General features: G+C 39.2%; 1 protein-coding gene across 1 annotated transcript in view; it reads left to right on the plus strand.

Annotated features, from left to right (window-relative positions):
- LOC150102821 (uridine phosphorylase 2) overlaps positions 1 to 24,109 on the plus strand; it is a 78,650-nt gene that overhangs the window by 17,932 nt on the left and 36,609 nt on the right. Inside the window, exons 2-3 of the mRNA XM_090398805.1 lie at positions 559 to 679; positions 8,471 to 8,632. Coding sequence (XP_090254931.1) covers positions 559 to 679; positions 8,471 to 8,632 — 283 coding nt within the window. The remainder of the gene's footprint in view (positions 1 to 558; positions 680 to 8,470; positions 8,633 to 24,109) is intronic.

Raw genomic sequence — 24,109 nt, forward strand, 5'->3', positions numbered from 1 at the left:
GGTGATGCTGGCAGGTCCTCACGCACACACATCAGCTGTCATCAACAGCTGAGTCCACGATTACCAAAGATTTTACTGCCATCGCGTTATGCTAAACCCTGACATTCACAATGCTATCTAAGACAGTGCTGGTTCCACAGTTCATTTTTCTGAAATGCAGGATTAAAATTCAAGCTATTTTCGGAGAAAATCCTACTTATTTGTTCTAGAGATCGACTAACTTGAGAACTAGCTTTAAAACGAACTAAGACGTTCTAGTTGAATCAAACGTAACGGTTTTTCTTCTAGTGGTTTGGTATTATGATATACCAAATACGTTGACAGATATGGTTCAATAATTCTTTTTTTCCGACATTGCAGGAATAAGCTTTACAACAAGAAGTTAAACATTTTTGTAGGTGTTTATCGTTACGTCACAATTTTAATTACTGGAGATCATGTTATTACAATGGTTGTTGTCATAAGCCATTAAGGAAAATATTAGATAGTTAATTAATTCGCTAACTATTTTTCTGGTGTCGAATAAAATTAACTCCTTTTTTTATTGCTTTCATTCAGGTCCGAAGATGGCAGCATTATTTTACGTAATCCGAACATCTCTGAAATGTTAGAAGATGTGTTGTATCACATCTCCCTTAGCACGGCTAACAATTTGCCAGAAATGTTTGGAGATGTCAAGGTGAGTAAATTTAAAAAAAAAAAAAAAAAAACTATAAAATATTGTAAGAGTAGTTATTAATTTTAGAGTGCAAAAATAATGTTTAATAAAAAGAATTCGAAGACTTTCAGTATTTTGTGTTCGATTTTATTGGTTTGAGTTTATGAGCATGTTGGCTGTTTTTCCAAGATGAATTGTGTGCGTTTTGTTCGGACTTCCATTATCCATGATTTGATTATCCTGCTCTACTGTTCTCCAGTTTTTCCAATTAGCTATATCCAAACGTGAGGCGAAACTATAGTTACTCCTCGACTTCAGACTGTGTTCAGTTCCAACGATCCCATCATAAATTGAAAAGGTCGTAAGCTGGAAATCATATGAATATGTTAACAGTTAACATGCCTGGATACTAAAATGTGCAGATCTATTTTGTTAAACTTTTAATTGGTTTTATTCTTTTTGGAGTGAAATAATAAAATATACAAATATAACATATAAATTTACTGTATACATTATTTACTGTAATAATAATGAAATTACGTGTACAATGATTCTGAGCGCTTACAGTAAAGTAATTCGCTGTAAACATATAATGCAGATGTACGTGGTGGGGGCGCTAATGCTCTGATAAACACCTAGAACAAACATGATATTAAAGCAAATGATATAACCACAAGAAACAACATATCTTAGAACCGCTTAAGCCCATTTTTAATCAAATTGCAATAATTTGTTCATTTTCTTTTAGGATATATATATATAAGAAGATAAAATTAATTTTAGTTCTAGGTGTTTATTAGAACTGCTCCAGCCGCCACTTGTAATTATGCAAAACTGCTGCTTAATTAAATGGACGATTCCTTGGATGAGAAGACTAGTTCATCAACAAATTTTTAAAATTCAGGAATTTTGATCTAATGATGGTTTACTAGATAACTTTTGCAAGGTTATGTATTTTCACTCATAAAGATGAGGTGAGAGCAGAGGTTGAAGAAATCAACCTCTATTTATACATTACGTCCAACTTAGTCTGCACAGTTTGCCTTTTGCTTTCTACACAAATTTGTCTAGCAAGCAAATGCAGCTTGCATTATTCTGTATACGTTGCAAAAATCTGTCTACGTTGGAGCTCATTTCCTTACAGTTTAAACAAACGAACTGGTTTATTAAGAAGCAAATGTCACTGCCAATTTTTCCATTCTAAACTTTTTGGAAGAATCGGCTTTTTCTTTTTGTCCTTTTGTTTTTTTTTTTTTCCCATATTCTTTCTTCTTCTACAACTTTTCTGCGCATCTATCGCTATAGTGTCTTCATCTTCCACCAACTTCATCTTCTGTTTCAATAATGAAATACTACGAGTTAGCATAATGAAAAGAATTGTGAAAACGGAGGAAAACTCACGTAAAAAACTTTAACGTAGAATTTTCACCTAAGTATCGTAGGCATCATCAGTGCAAGATTACAGAATGGCTATTAAACAATAACAGAGAATTCTAAAAAGAGTCACCTGAGTAGCTAATGTACGATAACTAAAAAAGGTCAAGAATTTCTTAAGTTATTTAAAATAAATTATATAACTATATACTTAGGCAAAATGAAGTCAGTACTTTTCACATCTGCTAATCTCTCCTGTCTCCCACAAAGGGGATACACATAAATCATCGAATCTTAAGTTCGGACAATGAAGTAAGGTTTCACACGTTTCTTTATCAAGACTTCCTATGAGGAAACGACTTCTTTTTTCGAGTGAACTCTGTTTGTTGTCGATAGCATGTTCCGCAAGTCCAGACTGTTCAGACTCCTCTATTAATATAAGACGTGTGTTCTTCTAGACGAATAAAAGCAGATCTTCCTGTTTGTGTGAAATAAAATACTTAAAAGAGCATGGAATCTGATGGACTCCCTGATAACTGAGAGGTGGAAGCTTGTCTTTAGGAGAAGCGAGAAAGGTGGAGATTTTTCTGATGACGAAGGCAACAAAAATATTCAGTGTTTTTTTAAAACTTTCGCTATGCGTTCACTAATACCATGCACCTAAGGGATATGAATACGAGTTAATTATTCTGTATTTGAAGAGGTAGAGATACTATAACTATTAAAAGCTTTTTTTGATGAAATGATCCTTAAAACCATTAGATAAAAAGGTGGAATTAATATGTCGTAATTCTTTCTGGAAAGGTTCGCTTGAAGAACATGAAGAACGGACACTGTATACTAAAGCTTTAACAGATCCATCCTTTTGACTAGGAATGGTGATGAGATTCGTGTGGATATAACGGCCTGTATGAGTCTTCTTCCGAAAAACTAAAAAATGTAGGCTACCATCTGGTTGACGAAGAATTAGATCTGAAAGGCTAATTGTTTATTTAATTCTTCTTTTAAGGTGAATTGGATTCTGGGGTGAAGTGTACTAATTTCGAAAGAAACTGCTGTAACTCAGAGGATATGAGCCATTCCAAATTGCAAAAATATTATCCACATATTATCCAGTATGTGTAAGTCTAGGTGAAATGTTATCAAAAATACTTTGGTCATTTGTTGATATAATTTGTGTTTAAAGAAAAAGATAACGTGAGTTTTCCTCCGATTTTGTAATTCTTTTCAACTTCATCTTCATTGTCAATCTCCAACTCAAAATCCGTAGTTGACAGCATTATCTTGTCACCAGTCTCTTGTAAAGCGTTGGCTTTGTCAAATCCTATGAATGGATGAACATAATTTTCAGCCACTTCTTCAAAATATCATTGATACACTTTGCTGTCATCTCATTCCATTCTGCATCCACTTTCTTCGGGCAGTGTAAGAATATATTCCTTCCAAAAGTCTATGAGGATTTCTCCCTCATTAGCAGTAATAGCCCGAGTAAAAGTATTTCTTAAAGAAATAAGGGATATGAATTCGAGATAATTATTCTGTATTTGAAGAGGTAGAGATACTATAACTGTTAAAGCTTTCTTGATGAAATAATCTTCAATCTTAATATAATGTGCCTTGAAGGCAGCAATAACATACTAGTCCATGGGTTCCAGGAGTGATGTGGTATTCGGTGAACGAATTACCCTTAACATACAAAGACGTCTGTGACATGTCTTTTGTTTATTGCACCAAAATTGATTTTGAATTTTGGTTTCATATATAAATACAACCGAATATAGGCGCCAGACGATCTTGTGCCTATTTCCTTTCAGCCGAGAAAAGTTGCCAATGGCGTGTATCGGCTATTTCGTTTGCGTTTGTACAAATTCATCATTATTTTTCAAATAATGATGAATTTGATCCAGCAAATCACCCTCCCCAAAAAAATTGGCAGAAAAACGACCGCTTTCTGATTTTTAATTGGTACGTTAAGGGGTCAATGGGATGGACGTCGTAAGTACGAGCGGTCATAAGTCCAGAACTGATTATGTTATGTTCCCTTGTTCGAATAGTGTACTGCGTTGTTTTAATATCAATACTTCATAATGATAATTTGAAAGGTGTCACAGTTTAGATGTGGTCTGTAGTCTCATGTTATGCACGGTTTAATGTCTCTTTTCACTATTTACCAGAAAATTTCTCGCGTCGCTATGCCGAAACTTTTAAAACGTTCATGCCATCCCAGACCCTTGGAAACTTTTACATTCTGGGATTTGAACCCAGTCTTTTTAACCTAAGGGCAAATGTCCCGACGCCCATTACTGCGCAACAGAAGTTATGTACTCTATGCCACACAGCTGGATTAGACCGTATATCGATAAGAACATCGAGATATATCTCGAGAATCCTGTCCAAAGATCATTTAGATCGTCGAGATTGCTTCATACTTGATAACTAGTATTGAAACTGAGAGCAGCATCTAGAACCTTAAGGAATGCGGAGGGCTCATTTACGCAGTGACATAGATCGAGGATCTAGAAAGGTGATCTGTAGTAAGACAGGGTGTCTAAATCAGTATGGGACTTGTAAATAAGATTTCGCTGCCTAAGTGACTCTACTATCATGTATCAATTTACAATATATAAACAACTAACTTTAGCTTGATATCGTTATTTTGGAAAATTTTAAACTTAGGAGTACACTGCTAGGATAACATTTATGTAGTACAACTTGAAATATTACCCTTTTTTTTTAAATTCTTCTAGTAGTGATGATCATAATTGAAATTCATCTATAAAATTTAGAGTTGAATAGTAAGTATTCACGTTAATCGAATCCATTTAGATATGGCACCTCGTTATTCATGAAATTACTAAGGTTAGCAAATCAGCAAAATAGTTGCGAAGTTCGCCGACTGCCGAAAGCCTGCTTCCCTCTTAGATTGAAAATACTCAAGAATTTGAATTTTCAATTCTTACTTAATATCGCGGGTCCTGTAAACGTTTCCATTTGAAGTTGGGCTTCGACTTCCGTTCGAATGTTGCGTTGTTTTAAAGCAAGCAGAATGAAAATAAAAGTTTAAAGCATAATAAAACAATGAAGTGCACTAATAACTGCTCATTTATTATCAGTCCCGCCCATGAGAAGTTCAAATCCCATAATTGGCAGTATTGTGTTGTCACCGTATTATGTTGTCACAGTATTATGTCAAATCCTGTGAATGAATGAACATGAATGGATAATCTAGAAATCCAACTCTAAAGATGCTTTCATAGCATTTTAGATCTCTAATAAGCAGGATGATCTAACACCGAATTAAGTTGAACGAAAAATATAGAAAGTGTTTATTTTATGTTCCTTGTAGTGTATTTCAATAAAGTGTGCCTTACAACCAATGAACGAATGGATAGGAAACAAAGGAACAGCAAAAGCATGTTGACAGAATGAAGAAAAGATGTAATAATTAGACGAATAGGAAAATGGAAACCAAGTTGAAAGACCATGAAAACTGAAGGAAAATTAATTGCAATAAACCTTTTTCACGAGTCTAAGACCTAAGCTGGAGAAATAGTGAATTTCTGTAATATCTCGATGTCGGAGGTAATCCAACTTGTAAGAGTTCATTGTTCAACAGCATCGGTTCATTAGTTCATAGTTCTGGGCTACTCACTGTTTATCAAAGATTGGATCCGGTTCCAGTATTAGGAATGGATCGGCAAAAAAATAGGAACGGTTAATTATCTTTCATCCTTCCGTTTCAATAATATAGTAATTATGGATCATATTTTATACTAATGTTCATATCTTATCGAGACTTCATTAGACGTTAACGTACATGTTTTCTTCTTAACTTCAAGAAATATTATAGTTATCGGTTCCCTGCTGTTTACTCTCCCTTATTTTTTGGAATATTTTTGAAATATTTCTCTGTTATTACTGATCAGGATTAATTAGTAGGATTTCCTTGTGAAAAAGGAAATGCAAGTAATTTTATTTTAGAATATTTGTTCTTTGCCATTTCGTGTTTTTCGGGTAGAGGCAGAGAATTCTGTGCTTTGTGAACATCCAAGTTATGATCGGTTTACTGATTATTCCTCGCTGTATGGTGCTTCATTAAATTTAATTCATGAAGTATGATCACGGGTGACTACACTGCTGTTTCTCTCCACTCTTGCCTTTCAATTTGTTTCGCTGCTTATACACTATTTACCAATGATTCTCCGGATACCTCTGTTATTTGAAGTTATGAAACATTCCAGGTTTTTTAATAACATACAAACCGGTGTACAGATAGAAGGAAGCCGTATGTCATCGTAGCAGTTGAATGTAGGTCGTATGGCAACACGACGTGGACTCGGTGACATCGAGAGAGGTGTCATCGTTGGCTGTCACGTCCATACGTACCATTGCCGCTCAACTGGAGCATTCATAATCAACGGCTAGTGATGTGATTAACGAATGGAAACGTTCTGACATCCCTAGTGCAGGAAAACAATCGGGGCGGCCGCCGAAAATGACTGACAGAAACAGGAGGATGTTAAAACGGGTGGCATGCAAAAACCGGCTACAACTGGTACAGGCCATCCGTGATGAGTTCCAGAGCGCCAGTAACACCATGGTGAGCACTAATACTGTATGAAAAGAACTCCATTTACTGGATTTTCGCGGAAAAGCAGCGGCACACAAGCCGAACATCACAACAACGAACAAGGCGGATCATCTGGCCTAGTGCAAAGAGTTTGTGAACTGGACAATTGACCGATGGAAAACGGTACTCTGAAGCGATGAATCAAGATTCACCTGTTTCCAGTCTGATGGCAGGGTCTAGGTGATGAGGCAGCCTAGTGATCGGTTGTTACTACAGTGTTGTATCCAGAGTAAAGTTTTGTGGTGGAGGAGTAATGGTGTGAGGTGCATTGAGCTAGTTTCGAGTGGGACCACTGGTCGTTGTTCGGGGTTCCACGCGACAGTGCCCCATGCCACAAAGCTGCAGCTGTTATGGAATGGTATGAAGAGATGGGTGATAAACGACTTCTCTGTCTTGCGCACAGTCCAGACCTCAAACCCCCATCGAACACCTGTGTTGGAGTAGCGATTGAGGTCCAGAGCAGCACGTCCTCAATTTGTCGCTGAACTCAGTGCTGCTTTGATGGGGGAATTTTAGTTTTGAGAACATGATTATCACTTCGATGTATTTTTTTTTTTTTTGTGACAACGCTTTGATCTAGATTGTACCACAAGTCTCGTTTTAATAAGCTGAGTTGATTACTTTGACTACTCACTAGTAAGAAGCTTTGTGGGTTTTTTTTTTCACTAAGCCACTTAAAGTATCAGTGTATGAATCAAAGTAGGTACGGAAATTATTTTCAAGAGTGGTCATTTAGTCTATTATTTCCTTCTATTCTTTTGTTTAGGACTTAAGTTTTACTGCTGTTGACTGCCAACTCAATCAGTGCTGCAATTTTACATAAATTATCTAGGTGGTTTGGGATGGTCTTAATGTTTGGGAAGGAGCACGTCATCTTCCAGACAGTGTAGAGTTGTTCCAAATCTTTGAGCGTAAATAAGAATATTATGGAATTTATTATGAATTACATAACACTCTTTACGTTTCGTTTGATTTATAATGGATGCTTTTGGGACGTAAATTGCTATGTTCCTGGAAGTTATTTTTGGACGAGTCCTAAGCTTTTAACAAGAGAAATGTTTCAGCGATTTTTCGTTGTTTTATTTTATTATTATTTTTTGCAAAGTCGCAGAAATTTTCATACAGTATGTTAGTTTTGTAGCCCGATATAATTTCGTTCTAGAAGTGCATTATTATCGTTGTCAAAATGTGGTTGTAGTTTATCACTCAAGTTAAATTTTTATACATCATTTTTAACGAGTTATTTAAAATGCTGTGTTGCGTTTTCTTCTGAAAAATGTAAGTTTTCTAAGAAAAAGAAATTGCATATTTGTGATGGGGGGGGGGATATTTAGAACAATATTTTTCCCATTTCGGGAAAGACATTATGCTAAATATATCCCCTCTCCCATCACAAACTACATATTAGACTCTCTTAGTTAAAATGTGACATCATTTAAAGATGACACACGTATTTTCCCCCAAACATACCTAGGTATGGTACAGAAATGAGTGAATAAGTGTTTTTGTATTTTAAAAAAAAAGTAGACTGATAAGACACCTCCAAATTTATGTCAAATTTATTGTATTGTCTGTGTGTGTGTGTGTGTGTGTGTGTGTGTGTGTGTGTGTGTGTGTGTGTGTGTGTGTGTGTGTGTGTGTGTAATATATAATCAGGGAATCAAATGATTAAGGTATTTTCTATAATTCATTTAATTTTATTGTAATCTTAAAATAGTTTTTCAAATATTTTAATTCAGATTTTATTACCCAGAACTACAGACTATTATCAATAAATAAAAGCACAAATTTTCAATTTTATTTTATAGTTTGTTTGTATGGGTGGAACCCCAAAAAGAATGGAAAGATTTGCCCATTATGTTCAAGAGCAACTGAATATTAAGTTGCCAACTGGAACAGCTCTAGATGATATCAGTCGCCGTTCCTATCGTTATTCTATGTTTAAAGTTGGACCTGTACTTGCAATAAGTGTAAGTGATTGCCCTTTTAATTATTTTGTAAAGAAAAAACACCTGCATTATACGGATTTTATTGACTGCATATATTATTAATATAAATTTCACAAATATGACAATCGTTTATATGAACATTTTAAATATCAGTGCAAAATGTACGCAAGAGATATTTCTGAACTTCATAAGATTGTTATGAAATGATTACTTTTATTGAAAAGTTTTGATTACTCCATGTGATACTTCTTAGATCCATACCACAATTCACTCTTCTCGGTATAACGTGTCCATTTAAATTTATATGTTGGTTATTATTATTTTTACAGCTATTTTACAGCTTGTTTTCGTTTAGGAGTGTCCCTTTTTTTAAAATACATTGGCTTTTTACTCAAGAATTCATAGGGTATTTTAAGGCTAAATATATGTAGACTAGTAGAGGAAGAAATTTTTCACAGACCTTGTTTGGATGTTAGGATGTATTCGTTCTCCATACTTCTGCTGTTAGACTGTTCAAGGGGGGGGGGGGTAGGAAACGTGTGGGAGGTGTTTGAGGCAAGATGGGAGGATTAATTAGAAAACCCAGCTTTTTTTAAACAATATATATATATATATATATGTATGTGTATATATATATATATATACAGGGTGTTCGGGATAAATTTGACATATTTATAATTAATTATATTTTTCCGTAAGTTACATGTATTAACACACACTTCTCTTCATTTAAAAGTTTGGACCCTTCTTCATTCATATACAAGATGTCAGAAAGGATGGATAGCTGGAACCCACCTGAATCATGGAAGAGAATAACTTGTATCATGATGATTCGTGCCCGCCATCAAAATAAGGATATTACGACTGCTGCCCAATGCTCCCTGAATACAGTAAAAACAATCAGGCATGAACTAGAGACTTGCAATGGTGACTACGAGGATGTAGCAAGAAGAAAGATCCCTAGCAGACGATCTGATTGCGTTCGTACAGCAGAATTCCTCGCAAATCTGCAGGAACAGGTGTTGAAGAACCCTGGCATTGGAATTCGGGCTTTGTTCGTGGAGTTGCTAACTGTAGTCAAGCCCTGGATAACAAGGGTAGCCAATGGTAGGCCGTATGTATGGCAGCAGGATTCGGCCCCTTGCCACACCTCTGGGAAAAGTCAAAAATGGTTGTCTGAAAATTTCTACGACTTCACCAGTCCAAATGTTTGGCCTCCAAACTCCCCAGACCTTAACCCCATGGATTATTTTGTATGGGGCGCAGTTGAAAAAGACACCAATCGCACTTCCAGTAATACAAAAGCCCAGTTAATGGATAAAATTAAAACAGTTTTTGCGGCCCTTCCCAGGGAGACTGTAGCATCAGCTTGTTCGAGGTTCCGAAGCAGAATTGAAGCTGTGATCGATGCTAATGGTGGTTATTTTGAGTAAATCTTGTTGATAGTATTGTAATTAACTCTGCCTGTAATGTTTTTTTGTCAATTCATTAAATTTAATAGATACAAAGAAGATTTTCTTTTTCCTTACGAAACTGTCAAATTTATCCCGAACACCCTGTATATATATATGTATGTATATATATATATATATATATATATATATATATATATATGTATGTATATATATATATATATATATATATATATATATATATGTATGTATATATATATATATATATATATATATATATATATATATATATATATATATATATATATATATATATATATATATATATATATATACATACATATATATATATATACATACATATATATATGTATGTGTATATATATATATATATATATATATATGTATGTTAAAGATACCAAGCAATTTTAAACCTGGTTTTACTCCATTTCCCAAGTAAGCAAACAGACTAAAAGTCAAGTTTGCGCCTGCAATTGATGCAAGTCTGATCCCACAGGTAGTGCAGGACCAGGGAAACTCGTGGCAAAGGTGGAACAAGCTCCGATCACTAATCTTAATATTTGCCCTTAATGCCAAAACACATCTCCAAGAAGGGGATGTATGATGTTTTGTATTAAAGGCAAGGGGCCACTACCCAGACCGGTTTCGACCTTTATTGAGGTGGGTGAGAGTGAAGAATAAACCCATCATCGGCCTATTGAAAAATAAAGGGGTCAGAGTGTCCCCGAAGAGAAGTAAAAGAGGGGTAAGGAAGTGACAGAGAGGTCAAGGTGGGGTGCGGGGGGGGGGAGGGGAGGGGAAGAGGAGAGGAAGCGGAATAGGATGGGAAGGGCGGGTGGGGAGGTAGGGGTAGGGAAAAAGAAGAAAAATAGGCCTCAGCTCATTATTCTCATCTTGCTAGCTTAAGGCTATCAAGTGATATTTCCTCACCCTCCTCGGAGATCTGCCTTAGGAAATCAAAAGGACCACGGAGGTAGCCGGTGCCCAGGTGACCCGCCCCTTCAGGGCAGCCCGCCTCGAGTTGGCCTGCGCTGCCTGGGTTTTTCCTCCGAACTACCTCCGTGGGAAACCAGGGAACAAAACAGACCACAGGGGGGACGCAGAGACCAAGGAAATGACTCGGAGTGGAGCTGCTGCTGCAGATGGAGATCTTAAAGCAGCAGCAGGCAGAACTTGATGGCGTTGTTTCTGACAGTACACAGGATTGGAGGTGAACACCACTTGATCTTAAATGTGGTGTCACCCAGAGCCTCCCTTTCGAGATGTAAAAATCTTCTTAAGGAACCGTAGAACATGTAAAGTACGATCCGGGAGAGATCCAACAAACTGGGAGGATTAGCAGAGTTGTAAAATTTTTTTCTTACCTTCCAGATGTGATACTTAAGCTCATTTATTATGAAGATTAGCAACTTCTGCCTGTTGTTGGCTGGTGGAGCAAACTGCAGGAAAATGATCTGCTCCTGCAGCAGGAGGGGGATGCGGAGCACGTCGCTTAACCTCCTCCAGATGAAGATGGAAATGGGACACCGGTAGATGGCGTGCCCCACGGTGTCCGGGCTCCGACAGAAGTCGCATAGGGGGTTCAAGGTGTTGTTGAACCACCATCTGTTCACATTCACTGGAAGGTGTCCATATGCTATCCTCCATGCCAGGTCCTTTCTCGACGGGTAGCCTCGATGTTTGGAGAGGTGGCCGAAAAGGATGTTGTTGTCAATTCCTAGATCCGGAACGTCGGTATGAATGATGTTAAATAAATGTTCATACCATGTTGAACTGTTCCGGATCGCGGCGATGTTTACACCCGAAGAGCGGAGTTGTTGCATTAGCTGGCACAGTCTGTTGTAGGCTTCTGGAACAATGTCCGCCTTGGGACCCTGGTGGACTGGGATCCCAAAAAGGGGAAGCTTGTGACCCAAGAAATACCGCACAGGATAGCTGCAGGGATGGGTGGTCTGCAGTATCCTGCTAAGATGGAAAGCGGTATTACTTAGGTATCTGATGTTAAAGGAGGGGAGGCCGAAGCCCCCCCCCGCTTCTCCGGAAGTTGAAGGATGTTGAGACCAACTTCCTGGCGTAAACTGCCCCAGAAGAACTTCAGGGGCTTCCTGTAGAGCCGGATTTCCTGATCCTCGCTGATGTTAGTAATGTTCAGGACGTGCTGAAGCGCAGGGCATACGATGGTTTTGATGACGGTCGCCCTGGAGGAGAGTGACAGCTGTCCATTTTTCCAGTCCTTGAGCTTCTCGACGGTGTTGTTGTCGAGATGTTCTATGTTGAGCACGGGCTGCTCTTCAAACGGGACCCCCAGGATGGTGAGGGGGTCGGCAGTAGGGACGAGACCTGCAGGGATGTTGTTCAGGTCCCAGACTCCATACATCTTGATCTTTGTTTTGTCGGGGTTGGATGTTAACCCCGACACTTTAAACTTTTCTAAGATGGTATAAAAATTCCGTATGGAGTCGTTGTCCCTAAGAGTGCCCACCACGTCATCCGCGTAGGCGATTACCTTGGAATCATCCGTGGTGAGAGGAAGTGGGATTCCTCTAACCGCATGAGAATTGTTGACAGCCCGCAAGAACGGTTCAAGGGCTAGTGCAAAGAGCAGCGGACTGAGGGGACACCCTTGTTTGACCCCTTTCTGGATGGTGATGGGGTCAGATAGGTGTCCATTAATGAGGAGACGAGTAGAGCTGTTGTTGTAGCCTCCTCTGATGATGTTGAGGAGTCCACTGCTGACCCCGACTTTCTCCAAGATGTTAAAGAGAAAGGAATGCCGGACGCTGTCGAACGCTCGGTTGAGATCAATTGTCAACAATGCCATAGAATACTTCTTGATGTTAACCAGACGTAGCACTTCTCTGATGAGGATGAGATTGAACTCCATCGATCGACCAGGAACACCATACACTTGGGTACTTTTGATGATATACCTCATCCCGATTTTCAGTCTGTTGTTGAGAACACGGGCGAGGATCTTATAATCCGTGTTCGACAGACTGATAGGGCGCCAGTTCTTGATGATAGAAGGGTCCCTGTTGGTCTTCGGGATGAAGACGGTATGGCATTCCAGAAATTCCCGTGGCATGTTTCCGGTGGTAAGGAAAGAGTTGAAGATTGCCACGAGAATGGGGAGGATGTGGTCCCAGGCCTCTCGGTAGAGTTCCGTGCTTAAGCCGTCTGGCCCAGGCGCTTTCTTTGTGCGACACTGTTTGAAGGCTGATGTTATTTCGGCCGCTGTAAATGGTGCATCCAACCCTGCTTGGATGTGCGCAGGGAAGGAGTCAATATTCCAACAGGAGTAATCCTGGGGGGCACTGTTGTCTAGGTAGAGTTGACTGTAGTACCCCCAGAAGGCGTTCATGATGTCAGATGTTGTAGTGTGATCACGTCCGCCTTCTTTGATGGTAGTGATGGTACGTTCCTGCCGGAAGTTGACGTAACGCCTGTTGTAAAAAGCGGCCGATTGCCTGTCTTCCGAGCGGAGGTGGAGACGGATCTTAATGTTCTTTTCTTCCACCTGCTTCTGTCTCTCCGATTCAATGTCGAGATTGATGTCACGGATGACGTTGTGACATGGAAAGCCTTGGCGCTGGCTGGCCACGAACCAGCTCCTCTCCTTGTAAAGATCACGGAGCCGAGCTCTTCTGAGGAAGGCACGTTCCTGGCCCCATTTTATCATATTTTCTCTGATGTTAAGTTTTAGTCGTGCCCAGGCGTCCCAGTCCCAGCCAGCGGTGCACCAGGTGGAGCACAGTTGGTTAAGCTTGGCTGAGAACAGGGACGGGAAGTCTGGTGGTAACTTCCAGGGGCCCGGACCAACATCTACGGCTTCTAATGGATGGTAACTGAGCACGACTAATTTGTGGTCCGAGATAGAATAATTAATTGGAACGTGCCTTATAGCTTCGGCTCTGGAGACAAGGGATGATGACAAGTAGAAGCGATCGAGCCGTGTGCCGATGCCATGGCCTGTCCAAGTATAATCCCGACAGTAGGGGTTGCGAGCCCTCCAGATGTCCGACAACTGGAGATTCCTGATGTGGGTTTCCAGTTGTCTGTAGCCAGCAGTACCTGTATTCGGATTTCCCCCTACTTTATCGTAGGCCGGGTCCGACACACAGTTAAAGTCCCCCATCAAGATGACGTGATGGGCGCCGTACAGGTATGTATAGAGCGACTGGAAGAAAGTCGATCTTGATGTTGGATCTGCCGGGGCGTAGATGTTAATGTATCTAGTGATACAGCCCCGGTACTTCCAGTCGACGGCAAGGACTCTCCCTTCTGTATCCCTCTGGATGTTATGGAAGGCTCCGAGGAGGGGGGCTAGCATAAGTACCCCGACCCCGGCGCTGTTACGTGTGCCGAAGCTCCAGAAAGACGTGACGGGGTACTTATGGCTCAGTTCCTGCATATCTTTGTAATGGAAGAAATGAGTTTCTTGCAGGAACAAGAGCCGGATGTTAAAGGCTAGCATAAGCTTCCACACCTCCTCTTGTTTGGATGGTGAACGGAGCCCTCGGATGTTAAGAGAGGCAACACAAAAGGGGGGTGGCGGCATTCTGATGTTTTTATGCCCGGCCTAGATCTTTAATACGTAGCTGTCTTACGTATTGAATTAAGCTGTCGATCTGTAGGGGGGAGGTAGAATATCCCGCTTCCTGCAGACCGGCTTCCAGTTTATCGCACGAGCTCGAGAGAACCTCGAACTCGTGGTGAATGTTCTTAATTTTAAAGCTGACGATCTTGTTTCGCTCTGTCTCGTAGTTATACAGGTTGAACTGGGAGCCGGTTAATTTCTTTATTTTTTGGTTTATGCTGGAACGGTAAGAGGAGGTTTCCACCTCCATTTCGGACTCCGATGTTGTGGAGTCCGTACTCCTCTTGGAGCGGCTTCGATGTTTTTTTTCCAGTTTGGGGGAAGCCGCTTCCTTCCTTTTCTTAGGGGGTTCTTTCGGAGGTGGAAGGTCTTGTTCCCCCTCTTTCACTACAGGGAGAGGGATGCTAGCTACTGCAGGGGAAGTCTCTGAAGCGTGAACAGAAGAAGCTTCCTCTGATGTTGTTGAGGGGGGGATAGCTGTTGTTGTTGCACTATCCATTGCTTCTTCTGTACTCCCCTCGACTGTAGGCTGTTCTTGTTCCGATGGTGGTGGTGGTGGAACACTGGAAGTTGCCGAGGGGGGGACTGCTTCCTCAGCGGATGTTGTTGCTTGGGAGGAAACAGTTCCTTCTGCTGGTGTTGTTGCAGATTGCCGCTTCGGGATTTTACCCAAGATGGTCTGGGTAAACTTCTTCTCCCCGCTGTTGGTAGGTGGATCTGGAGATGAAGCGTCTCGGGCAGGCTGTGAAGGAAGTGCCTCAATTGGCGCCCCTGCCCGCTCTGCAAATGTTCGTAGTGGACAAGATGTAACAGTATGGTCCTTCGCAGAGCATTTACGGCAGGGGTGAGGGCACTGGTTAGAGATGTGCCCGGCGCCGACGCAGTTGAAGCACTTGGCTCGGGGGCAGTCACTCCCCAGATGTTCAATTGAGCCACATCGCAAGCACTGCCGTTGTACCCCGGGGTAGTTCACAAGAACACGCGACGTGCCGATGTTGACAAGATTTGGCACTGGTTGCCGCATGTCCATGGTAAAGGTTACCTCGCCGGAGTACCAAGCGGGGTCTTCCTTGGAGACGCTCTTTTTGATGTTGCTCACTTTCCCCCACTTACTAAATGTCTGTGTGAGCACGTCGTCTCCGGACTCTAAGTATTCCATGGGGAAGCGGTCGATTCTGATCTGCCGAACCTGTGATCCCACCATGGTTGGGATCACCTGCTTCCCTTGGACGGTGAAGCCCTCTAGAAGTTTATCTCTCGTGGCCGCACTTTTAACAACGAAAATAAATCGTCCTCCTCCATGGGTGGTGAAGGAGAAGATGTTATTAACTCCTACGATCTCCTTAAGAACGGTTGTAAGAACTCTGGGATCCTCTAATCCTGGAATCTCCACTCCAAGTGTCCTTGTCCTGGGGGGGACGTAGACTGCTCTACTCATGTTTATCTCTGCGTCTAAAAAAATAAAAATAAAAAAAAAATTAAGAGTCTTGCGACTCTGAAAATCCCGTAGTGCGTTAAACGCACTACCAGCAAGTTAGTACAATTAGTATAAAAATGCAAAATGTTAGTAGAACAATATAAGTAAATAAACACTGTTAGTAATAAATGTAACAATGAAAAAAAAAAGGCTATCCTGATCCGCTGCGACCGATTAGAACTTCTCGTCAGTGGGAGCTAGGCTAGAAATACCAAGATTTAGTAATACAGAGCTTGTAAGTATTTCACCAAAACAAGTTACCATAAGGTGTTTTAACCTTATTAAATAAAAATCTCTGGAGGAGATATAAATGTAGAAAGTATTTTTACCTTGGGTATAAATATATGTTAAAGATACCAAGCAATTTTAAACCTGGTTTTACTCCATTTCCCAAGTAAGCAAACAGACTAAAGTCAAGTTTGCGCCTGCAATTGATGCAAGTCTAACTGATCCCACAGGTAGTGCAAGATCAGGGCAACTAAGGGTAAATATTAAGATTAGTGATCGGAGCTTGTTCCACCTCTACCACGAGTTGCCTTGGTCCTGCACTACCTGTAGGATCAGCTAGTCTTGCATCACTTGCAGGCGCAAACTTGACATTTTTGTCTGTTTGCTTACTTTGGAAAAATGGAGTAAAACCAGGTTTAAAATTGCTTGGTATCTTTAACATATATGTATATATATATATATATATATATATAAAAGGGAATTAAATGACTTTATACCGAGAATGACAAATTTATTGTTAAGATACAACTAGTTTTGTTGAAATACAACTTCTTCAGGTATCATGGGCAAAGAATAAAATAAAAAATTACAGACACATGAAAAAATACATTAAAAGATCTATTATAAAACAAGTACATTTAAAAAAGATTGCGCGCTGCAGTTCCAACTGAAGTTGACTACGTGCGTGAGCTGGTATTAGTGCGCCAGTATTGGACAGTGGCAATGTGCACATCAGAAATATTATAGCTAAGGCTGTTATTAATATGAGACGAATCAAGCGATATTTCTTTAGATTCAATTATTCTTCTTTGTAGTTCATCATAGCACACATGGATATTAGAGGTTTTTTGCCAGTCAACGATGTGCTGGCGGCGATCATCTGCGTTGATGGAGAAGAGAACGTGGCTAGAGAGAGAGCGCTGGCTCTGGTTCTGTTGTAAGAAATGTCTCTTTGATGTTCTTCCATGCGTAAAAGAATGGATTTAGCAGTTTGGCCGTAATATGGTTTGCCACAATCACACAAAATCTTATAGACTCCTGGATACTGAGTAGGAAGATGTTTCATTTTAGGTCTACTTAGTATGGAGCGAAGTTTAGGGAATTCTGTTTCATCTGTTAATAAAGATCTGGCACGATGTGCCAGGGTTGAAATAATACCAAACTTTTGTGGAGGGTAGCAAGTTCTAATGTTGAATTTCTGAAGCATTTTTGCCAGTTTCGGGGGGAGAGAGCTGATGTATGGTAACGAAATAAAACCTCTTGGTGGAGAAGAATCTTCAAGAGCAGTTGAGTGGACAGAGAGAAATTTATTAATCTTTTTAAGAGAGAATTCATTGTTAACGAAAGACTTTTTAAGAAAATTGAGTTCATATTCAATTTCTGTTTCATCTGTTAATAAAGATCTGGCACGATGTGCCAGGGTTGAAATAATACCAAACTTTTGTGGAGGGTGGTGATGGGAAGAAGCATGAAGGTATCTGTCTGTGTGAGTGGGTTTTCTAAAAATGGAGATGTTGATGTTCTCAGCGCATCTCGTAAGTTTTAAGTCCAGAAAGGGAAGACATTCGTTGGATTCTAGTTCACAGGTTAAGTATGAGAAATACATCGTCAATGTAACGATACCAAACTTTAGGTTTAAGAGGTGAGGAATTAATACACTTTTCTTCAAAATCTTTAAGAAATATGTCAGCAAGAATCGGAGAGAGCGGACTGCCCATAGCCAATGGACTCTCTCTTAAAAAGATTAATAAATTTCTCTCTGTCCACCACTCAACTGCTCTTGAAGATTTTTCTCCACCAAGAGGTTTTATTTCGTTACCATACATCAGCTCTCTCTCCCCGAAACTGGCAAAAATGCTTCAGAAATTCAACATTAGAACTTGCTTCACTACGTTCCCTAAACTTCGCTCCATACTAAGTAGACCTAAAATGAAACATCTTCCTATTCAATATCCAGGAGTCTATAAGATTTTGTACGATTGTGGCAATTCATATTATGGCCAAACTGCTAAATCCATCCTTTTACGCATGGAAGAACATCAAAGAGACATTTCTTGCAACAGAACCAGAGCCAGCTCTCTCTCTAGCCACGTTCTCTTCTCCATCAACGCAGATGATGTCGCCAACACATCGTTGACTGGCAAAAAACCTCTAATATCCATGTGTTGCTATGATGAACTGGAAAGAAGAATAATTGAATCTAAAGAAATATCGCTTGATTCGTCTCATATTAATAACAGTCTTAGCTATAATATTTCTGATGCGCACGTTGCCATTGTCCAATACTGGCGCACTAATACCAGTTCACGCACGTAGTCAACTTCATCAGTATCATGGAATGATACTGATGAAGTTGTATTTCAACGAAACTAGTTGTATCTTAACAATAAATTTGTCATTCTCGGTATAAGTCATTTAATTTCCTTTTTTATATACAGTTCTACCGAGTAAATAATGTACATTAATATATACAGGGTGTTCGGGATAAATTTGACAGTTTCGTAAGGAAAAAGAAAATCTTCTTTGTATCTATTAAATTTAATGAATTGACAAAAAAACATTACAGGCAGAGTTAATTACAATACTATCAACAAGATTTACTCAAAATAACCACCATTAGCATCGATCACAGCTTCAATTCTGCTTCGGAACCTCGAACAAGCTGATGCTACAGTCTCCCTGGGAAGGGCCGCAAAAATTGTTTTAATTTTATCCATTAACTGGGATTTTGTATTACTGGAAGTGCGATTGGTGTCTTTTTCAACTGCGCCCCATACAAAATAATCCATGGGGTTAAGGTCTGGGGAGTTTGGAGGCCAAACATTTGGACTGGTGAAGTCGTAGAAATTTTCAGACAACCATTTTTGACTTTTCCCAGAGGTGTGGCAAGGAGCCGAATCCTGCTGCCATACATACGGCCTACCATTGGCTACCCTTGTTATCCAGGGCTTGACTACAGTTAGCAACTCCACGAACAAAGCCCGAATTCCAATGCCAGGGTTCTTCAACACCTGTTCCTGCAGATTTGCGAGGAATTCTGCTGTACGAACGCAATCAGATCGTCTGCTAGGGATCTTTCTTCTTGCTACATCCTCGTAGTCACCATTGCAAGTCTCTAGTTCATGCCTGATTGTTTTTACTGTATTCAGGGAGCATTGGGCAGCAGTCGTAATATCCTTATTTTGATGGCGGGCACGAATCATCATGATACAAGTTATTCTCTTCCATGATTCAGGGGGGTTCCAGCTATCCATCCTTTCTGACATCTTGTATATGAATGAAGAAGGGTCCAAACTTTTAAATGAAGAGAAGTGTGTGTTAATACATGTAACTTACGGAAAAATATAATTAATTATAAATATGTCAAATTTATCCCGAACACCCTGTATATATATATTATTGTATTTAAGGGCGCTACTTTGGGGAATGGTTTTAATCTTTCCACCTTGCCTTAAACCCCCACACGTTTCCTAACCTCCCCTTCAACAGCCTATCAGCAGAAGTATGGAGAATGAAGACATCCAAACAAGGTATGTGCAAAATTTCTTCCTCTACTAGTCTGCATATCTTTATCCTTAAAATACACTTATAATACCCCATGAATTCTTGAGTAAAAAGCCAATGTATTTAAAAAAAAAAAAAGGACACTCCTAAACGAAAACAAGCAAAAATAGCTGTAAAAATAATGGTTTTTAAGAGGAGTAACATGGGAATTTCCCAGAAATAATACCTTATATGTTGGTTTTACATTAGCAAAACAATTTTAATGGCGTATCAGAATAGGTAAAATAATCAGTCTTTTACGATAAGCTATTAAAATTGTTTTGCTAATGTAAAACCAATTCGGTATTTTCCAGGTTAAAAATAGCTTTCGTTTTCTTATTAATTATGCATGCGTTCAAATGGGTGCAGTCAAAGAAAGTTTTTGGCTGATTCAGACGGGAGGATGGAATCCCCCCCCCAAATATTTTGTAGCTTTTTTTACGTCCAGATTTATTTAAATGAGGTATGTTCTGTAAAGAATGTCGATTCCCAGAAACTTCCACTTTGGAAATGAAGTTTATGATTTTTTTTTCCATTTTACATCATTTTACCACATGTAGGGTATTCACTTTTTCTTGTTTAGCTTTATTATTATTATTATTACGGGCAACTCCAGGGAGTCCTTAGACTCATCGAGGGAAGCCCCAAATCATGTTCATCACAACTATTCAACATTCATACAGTATCTATCATACCTCGCCTTAAACTCATTCACTGTCACAGCATCCACCACAGACTCTGGCAGCCCATTCCACTGATTCACCACTCTAAAAGTAAAGAACCCCGCTCTAACACCCTTACTAATCACACTTTTGCCCAGCTTCCATGGATGTCCCCTAGTCCTCCCACAACCAGCCCTGTTCTCAAAAATATTTTCTGAATTAATTTTATAGAAACCCTTCAGTAATTTGAATGTCTCAATCATATCTCTCCTCCTCCACCTATCAACCAATTTTTGCAACTCACAAATCCTCAACCTGTTCTCATAAGGTTCATTCCACAGACCTGCTATCATCTTGGTCACTCGCCTCTGGATCCTCTCAACCTCCTCCCCATCAAGAAGAAACCTAGGACCAAACCTGGGCACAGTAGCCGAGATGGGGTCTTATCAAGGCTCGATACAGAGGAACAATAACGTGCTTGTGTCTGCTTACCAACGTATTCTTCAGCAACCAAGTGATTTGATGAGCTGATTTGGCCACTTTTGCAATGTACCCCCTAAACTTCAACTCCTTATCCACCAACACTCCTAAATCTCGTGCCTCATCAATTTCCTGGAGTACAGTTCCACCAATGTAGTAATCTGCTGCTAATCTTTTCACCCCAAAATGTATAACCTTACATTTTGCCACATTAAATTGACATCCATTCTCCTTAGCCCAGACCTCCAATCTATCCAAGTCATCCTGCAAAATTTTGACATCATCTGCATTCACTATTGCCCTACCCAACTTTGCATCATCCGCAAACAAATGAACTGTTCCTCTCAGATCCTTTTCTATATCATTAATGAACAAATTAAACAGCAGTAGTCCAAGAACAGATCCTTGTGGCACACCACTAGTCACAGGCCGTCTTGTGGACTCTACTCCTGAATAAACCACTCTCTGATATCTCTCTAGGTGACCTAGAGAGATATCAGATATCCCTTATCCTCATCATTTAGCAGTAGATATATTAGAGACTACTGTCCGTAAGCAAGTTTCTTTTGGCATTGTATCCTACAGACTTCTGGTACTGATAAATGGGTGGACTTGATCCTTAGAAGATCAGATATGAGAAACCAATTTAATACCCAACAGATTTGTTAAGTAATTACTTGACTGGATTTTTGTAGTGTGCTAGTTCAAGAGCAGCTGAAGTTTGCTCAGCATGGTTGGCTGTGTGGATAGAGCTTCCTTTTCCAACCAGCAGGTGGGTTGTAGATCCGGATTCCACTGCAGGCATGCATGTTTGTGAATATCTTTAGGTAATAGATGAATTTCATTGTTTTGTGTGAGACCCACACTTATTGGAGGCCTGAAGTGGCTTAAAAAGCTTCATGTGCTCTCGAGCAAAACTTCCAAATTATCTAGAGGCTCCGCAACTTATCGACAACGATGATAAGCTGCCTTTTGTCGAAAAGAATTTGTATTCGAATTTTATCTCCAATGCGAGATACATTCATAAGGGCTGGAAAGCTCTTATGGATGTATCATGGCAGGTGTCATATGAAGGTGGAAGCGTTTTCTCTGAAAAATCATAAACCTGCCAGAAGAATACACACAATCAACAGGCATAATACACTGGGATTATGGCCTTACCTCTTTTCCCATCCGGATTATCTAACTGTTAACTGCGATAGGTTTATAGCCTGGGTGGGATTCAATAAAAAGAAGCACTCATTTGACGAACTGATTTTAAAGGTCGGATTAGTTCTACAGGAACTATAGACCCATGGCATGTTATTTGCAATAAGCAGCACATTCGGATATTTCCCCTTAATTTGTATATGGAACGAACCTCAAGGAGAACGGAAAAACTTGTCCACCATGTCAGTAGGAGTGAGTCATTACGTTTATGTATTGATTCCTACTAGAAACTCGGGTTTGCTCTCAACATAGGCAAATTCGTTAGTGAACATCCGTAATTAAGGCATTATACACAGGATTAATAGTCTTAGGTATAACTGTTGCTGTTATTCGATTTGTCACAATTCTGGATATTCATAATCATTAGACATAGCATAACCTAATCACTTCTTACCCCAATGTGCCATCCATCTCATCGAGGGATCTATCACTTTCCCGAGGTATTCTATCCTATTTTGCCCTTTTGAGAAGTCCCCTTTCCATTCTTGTTAAATATGCAAAGTATTTCGGCGTTTTTTTTTTTCAGTCGGCGCCTTTAAGGGATCTTAAAGTCTTATTAATCTTCTCTACGATCCACCTATTTGGATCGTAGCTCCATCTGTCCGACTTTCAATGTATGACACTAGACAGTCTCCGGTCCCACCACATTTCAAAAGAGCAGCTTATCGTTTACCTACCAGAATTGGTCGGGTTCCAAGTTTCACATCTATAAATTGGAACCGAAAATTTTCATTTCATTTTTCTGCATTGATGGATCCATCTTTCTTAATTCTAACCAATCCGAGAGCAGATGTAAATTTAGGAAGTTTAAACTCAGTTACTTGGAATACTTTCTGTGCTGTTTTATAACTGCTGCTGTTATTCGATCAACAGTTGTGTGTGTAATATTCGTTTCTAAGTCACCTTTAACACTAATTTTCTCAATTTCAGTTGGAATTAAGTAATATATATATATATATATATATATATATATATATATATATATATATATATATATATATATATATATATATCTTCCTAAGAGATTTCTGGTAATTCCTCAACACCATATAACTGCAACTTTGCCAAACTACTAAGATACCGTAATCATTTTTTTTAAATGTATACTTCTTTTTTTGAGAGAGTGAAAAATACTATTGTAGCAATATATTGTTGGATTTCCAATAACTATATTAGCTTTAAAACTCGCGTATGCTGTGTACAGTTTTTTATTTATTATGTACTGAGAAACTCTGAAAATACGACTACTCTGTGATGATTGTAAATCGTGCGATTTGAAGAAGTGTAAGTGCAAAATGTACTGTAGGTATCTCTAGATCATTTATTTATAAATAATATGAATTTATAAATAAAATTTTTATTTATAAATATTTTTATAAATAATATAAAAATATAAATTTATCTGTAAAATTGTAAAGATAAAACTACAAAACAAATGTGTGGAACTCCAAAAACGACATGCCAACTTGTCTATTAACTTGTTCAACGGTATAATTTCATTTCATGATTTGTTTTGTCAGTGAGAAGACGGCGAATAGTAAGTATTTGTTGCTGAAATTTATTTCTTTGCAACTAGGGTAGTAATTGAGATGAATGCAGAAAACCAATCTCCGTTAATGTAGTATTATTCATCTATTAGTTGGTTAGTATCATGTTTATATATTTTTCCTGCCCTCCGAGAGTGAGACAATAAGAAAACTGGGTTCCATTAGTCACAAGTTGAGTTGTTGTAATGCTTGAGTAAATAATAAAAGGAAATTTGTCATTCTTCGTGTCTGCTTGGAATTGCACTACACTTTACTACTTCTTAGTCAACCAGTAGCCTAGCCCTTGCGAAATAACTGTTCTTAATAGAGGGGAAGGAGAGAT

Source organism: Typopeltis vanoorti, chromosome 10 (assembly GCF_054136105.1).
Source record: "Typopeltis vanoorti isolate ZY-2024b chromosome 10, IOZ_Tvanoo_1.0, whole genome shotgun sequence".
Lineage (NCBI taxonomy): Eukaryota > Metazoa > Arthropoda > Arachnida > Uropygi > Thelyphonidae > Typopeltis > Typopeltis vanoorti.